General features: G+C 50.3%; 1 protein-coding gene across 1 annotated transcript; it reads right to left on the bottom strand.

The window, feature by feature from the left end:
- Positions 1-5,902: 5,902 nt before the first annotated feature.
- Positions 5,903-6,760, bottom strand: LOC105515819 (rRNA/tRNA 2'-O-methyltransferase fibrillarin-like protein 1). Its single transcript, XM_011947747.1, has one exon. The coding sequence runs from the start codon at positions 6,739-6,741 to the stop codon at positions 6,022-6,024; it is 720 nt and encodes a 239-aa protein (XP_011803137.1). The 5' UTR covers positions 6,742-6,760; the 3' UTR covers positions 5,903-6,021.
- Positions 6,761-6,766: the final 6 nt, after the last annotated feature.

The following is a 6,766-nucleotide window of genomic DNA, read 5'->3' as shown; positions in this document are numbered from 1 at the left end:
CGGGAGTTCGAGACCAGCCTGACCAACATGGAGAAACCCCGTCTCTGCTAAAAATACAAAATTAGCCAGGTGTGGTGGCACATGCCTGTAATCCCAGCAACTAGGGAGGCTGAGGCAGAAGAATCTCTTGAACATGGGAGGTGGAGGTTGTGGTGAGCTGAGATCACGCCATTGCACTCCAGCTGGGGCAACAAGAGTGAAACTCTGTCTCGAAAAAAAGACTGCACTCTGGCCATCCTCTGTCTGTTCCTTATCCTGTGAGGCAAGGAGTCCATAGGGACCAAGTGCCATGACCCCCAGAAGCCACGTCTCCGACCTTCTGGATTATGCATCAGGCACTCAGAGTTCTGCCTGAACAATGCGAGCCCTATTCCAGTCCTCCTCCCCAGGCCGGTCCCCCGAGAGACCCTGCTCCCATTTTGCAACTCTAGTTCCAAGAAGTGGCTTCAAGGAGACTGTTTGAAGGGCCTAGGGACAGATCTTGGACTGGAGGACTGAGTATCTACAGCAGTGTGCATGAGGCCCTTCCAGGGCTGGGAACCAGGAGTGGGAAGAGGAAGGGGAAGCCACGGGCCAGGGTCCTTACGGATGCTCTTGCTCCACACCACGCAAATACTAGGGGCAGCTCTGACACCGGTGTTCATTTTGCAGCAGTTCATCAAGTGGAATGTTAGTGTCGGCACTTTCAGGAATGTTTGTTATTTATTTAAAAATCATGAGGCCGGGCGCCGTGGCTCATGTCTATAATCCCAGCAGTTTGGAAGGCTGAGGTGGGTGGATCTCTTGAGGTCAGCAGTTCAAGACCAGCCTGCCAACATGGTGAAACCCTGTCTTTACTAAAAAAATACAAAAATTAGTTGGGCATGGTGGCGGGTGCCTACTGTAGTCCCAGCTACTCGGGAGGCTGAGGCAGGAGAATCACTTGAAGGGGAGGAGGAGGTTGCAGTGAACTGAGGTTGCGCCATTGCACTCCAGCCTGGGTGACAGAGCGAAACTCCTGTCTCAAAAAAAAAAAAAAAAAAGTCATACTTCTAAAGATCAAAGAAATACTGAGCTTTCTGCCTGGGACAAAAGTGCTTGATAAATGTTAGAGTAGCAGTATCCAGATGCAGTGCTCACCGTAGCTCAGATGGGCCAGAACATCTTGCTTAATGCAAGGTTGGCAGGGGAAAGCGCTAACTAATGGAACCTGGTTTCTTCCCATTTAAAACTGCCTTTTTTGGATAAAGGTTCATTCCCTCAGGTCTTCTCCTGCCCCATTCTTCTTCCCTTCACCTCAGGAGGCGTCTGAGCAAGGGAGACGCTGGCAGACATCATGGTGCTGGTGGCTGGGGTGGGAGTTCTGTTCCGCCTGTTCTCTGAGGCTCCTGCCGATGCCGTGGGCACATGGCCCCTCTTGCCTGGCCTTTGAGCACCAGCCTCCACTCTTGCTGCCTCTGCTGCAGAGGTGACTGCAGCTGGGCACTCACTGATGCTTGAGTTGAGTCCTCTCCTGTGGCCCAGGATGGAGCCGCTGACTGAAACTCAGTGGCAAGCTCCCCGTAGCTCCCAGCGCAGGGCAGTCCCCTCAGAAGACTTGCTAAGTGTGCTCCCCCACTCCAAGGCAACCCCTGGCATTTATGTAAACTTTTATGTATGTATGTATGTATGTATTTAGTTTTGAGACAGTGTCTCACTCTGTTGCCCAGGCTGGAGCACAGTGGTGTGATCACAGCTCACTGCAACCTCCACTTTCCTGGGTTCAGGCGATTCTCCTGCCTCAGCCTCCCAAGTAACTGGGACTACAGGTGCATACCACCACCCCCAGCTAATTTTTGTTTTTGTAGAGACAGGGTTTCACTATGTTGTCCAGGCTGGTCTTGAACTACTGAACTGAAGCCATCTGAAGCCCACCTCAGCCTCCCTAAGTGCTGGGATTACAGGCCTGAGCCACTGCGCTGGGACCATTTTAAACTCTTAATTCTCAGCTACCTTATTATTCTCTATTGCCAATAAGAGGAGGAAAAAAAGAAAAAATGAAAAAACAGGCAGAGCACTTAGTGCCAGGCTGTCAGCAGGTATTTTCGCATTAAACATTGGTCTCCTCAGCCAAAACTCACAATCCAGTAAGACAGGCATTTTAGCTGAACATTCTCATCCAACCTTAGGGTTATGCACTGAATTGTGTCCCAGAAAATTCACAAATTGAAGCACAAATCCCCAGTGTTACCGTATTTGGGGATGGGGCCCTAAGGAGGTAATTAAAGTTAAAAGACGTCCTGAGAGTAGGACCCTAATCCAATAGGATTGGTGTCCTTGTAAACAGGGGAAGAAAAGAGCTCTCTCTTTCTCACTGTGTGTGTACAGAGGAAAGGCCACATAAGGACACAGCAAGAAGGTGGCCAATTACAAGCCAGGAAGAGAGTCCTCACCAGAAACTGAATTCTTCAGCACCTTGATACTGGACTTCTAGCCTCCCTCCAGAATAGTGAGAAAATGAATATCTGTTGTTGAAGCCACCTAGCATGTAGTATGTTGTTACAACAGCCTGAGAAGACTAATATACCTAGAGACCCACATGAAAAGCCTTCTGGGAACCCAAGCTGATAGTCACTGAAGCATTCCTGGCTCTGAGCAGGTTTGTTACCTAGGGTCACTGCTACTTCTAGGTTTCTGGGGACTCAGGGCCCACTGGAGTTATAGTCCCATTCTTTTTTTGTTTTGTTTTGTTTAGACAGTCTCACAGTGGCGTGATCTCAGCTCACTGGAACCTCCACCTCCCAGATTCATGTGATTCTCCTGCTTCAGCCTCCCGAGAAGCTGGGATTACAGGTGCCTGCCACCATGCCCAGCTATTTTTTATATTTTTAGTAGAGATGGGGTTTTGTATGTTGACCAGGGGTTTCGTATTTTTAGTAGAGATGGGGTTTCATATGTTGATCTCGATTCAAGTACTCAGTCAGGGTCTCAAGTGATCCACACACCTCGGCCTCCCAAAGTGCTGGGATTACAGGCATGAGCCACTGTGCCCGGACTATAGTCCCATTCTTTTCCCTGCCTTCATCTTCTAAAACCAGGTTCCAGCTCCCCTGCTGTATTCCTGTATTTCTCCTGGTACTCACTATGTCATTCCATTGGCTCAGGAACTCATCTGTAATGCAGGGAAATTCTTCAGGAGATTGTTTTGTTGCCATTTTCCTCATGAATAATTTCCACTTTGAGAAGCTTCAGACATGACTGTAAATTTCACTTGGGGCAGGAGGGACAGGGAATGGGAGTGCTCATGCCAAGGAAAGAGGTCGAGTTTCCTCTGCTTCATCCCCCATCCTGGGGGCATAAACCTTTAAGGAGGAATCAAGAGCTCCTTTATGGAGCCCATCTGGCTGTGAGGAGGGGCTGGGTCCTGGGCCTCAGCTGCTGCAGAGCCCCTCCTTCCCCTAGTGAGCAAACAGTTCCTGTTCCCAGGGAGTCCACCTCAGCCTCAGGGCTTCATCCCAGCAACTAATAAATTAGCCTAGGATTGGAGAGAGGGCATTTCTTTCCTTTTCTTTCTTTTTTTTTTTTTTTAGACGCAGTCTCGCTCTGTCGCCCAGGCTGGAGTGCGATGGTGCAATCTTGGCTCATTGCAAGGCTTGCCCTCCTGGGTTCACGCCATTCCCCTGCCTCAGCCTCCCAAGTAGCTGGGACTACAGGCGCCTGCCACTGCGACCGGCTAATTTTTTTGTATTTGTAGCAGAGATGGCTTTTCAAGGCAACAGAACCAGCATAGACTTCAGTGAAAACGACATAGATTTTGGAGTCAGATTAACAAGGCTGTGATTTTTGGCTGTGAGCCTTTCTGGGGGATCTTAAACCAGGCACTGTCATCTCTGAACTGCAGTGTTCTCATATGCTAAATAGGAAAAGTGATCCTGGCTTTGCAGGGTTGTAATGAAGATTTCCATTGTTTATGGAAATAGACATGTACCTCATTCACTCTCTTCTTCCTGAGTCAGTCTTGCTGATACATCTGAACTGTAATTCCCTTTCTGAATTTTGAGAAGGGGTAGGATGGGGGGAAGGTGAAAAGAGTGGTAGCCTTTTAAAAAATCTGATTTGGACCAGGCGCCATAGCTCACACCTCTAATCCCAGTGTGGGAGTCTGAGGCAGGAGGATTTCTTGAAGCAAGGAGTTCAAGACCAGCCTTGGCAACAAAGTGAAACTGTTCCTACAAAAAAAAAAGTTTTTTTAATTAGCCAGGTGTGGTAGGCTGAGGCAGGAAGATCGCTTAAGCCCAGGAGTTCAAGGCTGCAGTGAGCCATGATTGTGCCACTGTATTGCAGGCTTGGCAACAGAACAAGACCTGTCTCAAATAAAATAAATAAAATAAAATAAAAGTCTGATTTATCCTTTGTTGTTGTTCAAGAAGTATGCTCTCAGAAAAAGCAGACTAACCACGATTGCTGCCCAAGCACATGTTTAGAAAGGCAAATCCAGCCGGACGCAGTGGCTCACGCCTATAATCCCAGCACTTTGGGAGGCTGAGGCAGGTGGATCACAAGGTCAGGAGATTGAGACCATCCTGGCTAACACGGTGAAACCCCGTCTCTACTAAAAATACAAAAAATTAGCAGGACATGGTGGCTGACGCCTGTAATCCCAGCTACTCGGGAGGCTGAGGTAGGAGAATGGCATGAACCCGGGAGGCGGAGCTTGCAGTGAGCCGAGATCACGCCACTGCACTCCAGTCTGGGAGACACAGCAAGACTCCATCTCAAAAAAAAAAAAAAAAGGCAAATCCACCCTCCAAATGATACATTAGTGCGCAAATCATTCAAAGACTAAATGTTGGTGACTTTGGCAATGGGGATTTTTTTGAGTATATGCATGCATGAATGAATGAAAGGCCTTCCTAAGGTCTGGCTTGGAGGCATTTACTGGGCCTTGGAGGCATTCTCAGCTCTCCTCGGATTACCCACTCTCCCTTCCCTTTGGGGTGCTTTGGAGAGAGACGCCAAGGTACTGAGACCAGCATCTTGGGAACTGCAGGACATGCCTTGCAAAGACAGATACCTTCTGGGAGTCATTTTTCTGCCTGTTCTGCAGACACTTGGTGATGCCACTTGGGGTATGTTATGCCCTGCAGTGGAGACAGTCTGCTAGCTAGACCCACATCCTGCCCCCCTACCTTGTTTTGCTATTGTGAAACCAAAGGGCTAGCCCAGTGGGGGACAGGGGAGGGCGAAAGAACACAGTAAGGTTACAGGGCCTGCTGTAAGTGTGTCCCCGTGTGCCATAGGGGTTGGGGGCCAGAGACAAGATCCCCCTGGTGCTGAGGAAACAGCAATGGATTTAGAGCCCCGAAGACTGGCATTTAAGTCCTACCTCCTTACTGGCTATGTAAGTTTGGGCAACTAGTTTACCTTCAGAAGCCCTGTTGCTTCACATGTAATATGCAAGTGCTAACAAAGCCATCTCAGGGCTGGTGTGAGGAATAAATTTAACATTTATTTATTATTCACTTTAACCGTGAATGCAAAAGGGCTTAGCTGACAAGTAAAGTAATAAAAACTTACTGTGGTTGACTTTGGCTGTGAGTCAGATGATTGGTGTGTTTGACCATTACTGTCCATCAATATTCAGTGTCCTTCTCCGAAGTCAGGCTCCGTCATGTGACTTGGCCAAATGTGAGCAGAAGTGCCCCATCAGTTCCAAGGGGAAGTTTAAAAGCTTTTATTAGCAGTTCCCCAGCTCTCTTTCCTTTGCCCTAGGGATGGAGGGAGCATGTGTGAAAATGGGGCCCTGGGGAGTTGGGGACCGGAGTGATTAGAATGAGCACACTGCGTGATGGGCCCCTTACACCAGTTGGTTTAGGCCACTGGGATTTGGGGGTTGTTACTGCAGCAAAACCTAGCCTGGCATCACCATACAGATAGGTGCCGTTTCTTTATGCAGTTTAATAGAAAAACAACAAAACAAAACACGCACAAAGAAAACACATAGAAAATAATAGCAAACACAACACAGGCTTGGGGAGATGGCAGGTGAGCCTGAGCTGGGTGCTACTTGGTGCTGCTCTTTGGAAGAGGCCGGTAGACCCCGACCACCACAGCGTGGTCCCTCTCATAGGGCTCCAGGGTCAGCTGCTCTTGGGGCTTCAAGTTCTCCTGCTGCAACTTCCTCACCTCAGAAGCAAACACAGCCTCGGCAGATGCAGTGGAGTCGATGCAGTTGGCCTTGATGGAGATGAGAAAGTGGCCCCCGTTGCGCAGGAAGGTGTGGGCGTTCAGGGCCACGATGCGGGACTGGTCGGGCTGAGCCACGTCGGCGAAGATCACGTCCACCATCCCGATGAGCATGCGGTACTTGAGCGGGTGCCGCGCGTCCTCCAGGACCGGGATGATGTTGGTGCGCTTCTTGGCCACGTTGACCAGATCGCGGCCGGCGCGGTGGGAGAACTCGACGGCGTAGACCAGGCCGTCTGGGCCAATGATGTCGGAGACGTGGGAGACAGTGGTGCCCGACGCGGCGCCTAGGTACAGCACCTTGGACTTGGGCTTGATGTGGATCTGGTCCACCCCGCCCAGGATGGCCGCGGCCAGCTTGGAGCGGAATGGGTTCCACGTGCGGTACTCCTGCTTCACGCCGCCCTCGGTCACCGTGACGCGCCTCTCGCCGTACACCGACTGGCCCGGCACCATGTTCAGCGTGACCAGCGCGTCCTCCGCCCCGCGGTAGATGAAGACGCCCTCGTGCCGGTGCGGCTCCACCGACACCACCATGGCGCCCTTCCTGCGGCGGCTCTTG

Source organism: Colobus angolensis, unplaced genomic scaffold (assembly GCF_000951035.1).
Source record: "Colobus angolensis palliatus isolate OR3802 unplaced genomic scaffold, Cang.pa_1.0 Scaffold27, whole genome shotgun sequence".
Classification (NCBI taxonomy): domain Eukaryota; kingdom Metazoa; phylum Chordata; class Mammalia; order Primates; family Cercopithecidae; genus Colobus; species Colobus angolensis.
This window is presented reverse-complemented; position numbering and strand designations above follow the sequence as displayed.

Coding starts and splice junctions, on each gene's coding strand:
- LOC105515819 (XM_011947747.1), bottom strand. CDS start 6,741: ATGGTGGTGTCGGTGGAGCCGCACCGGCACGAGGGCGTCTTCATCTAC.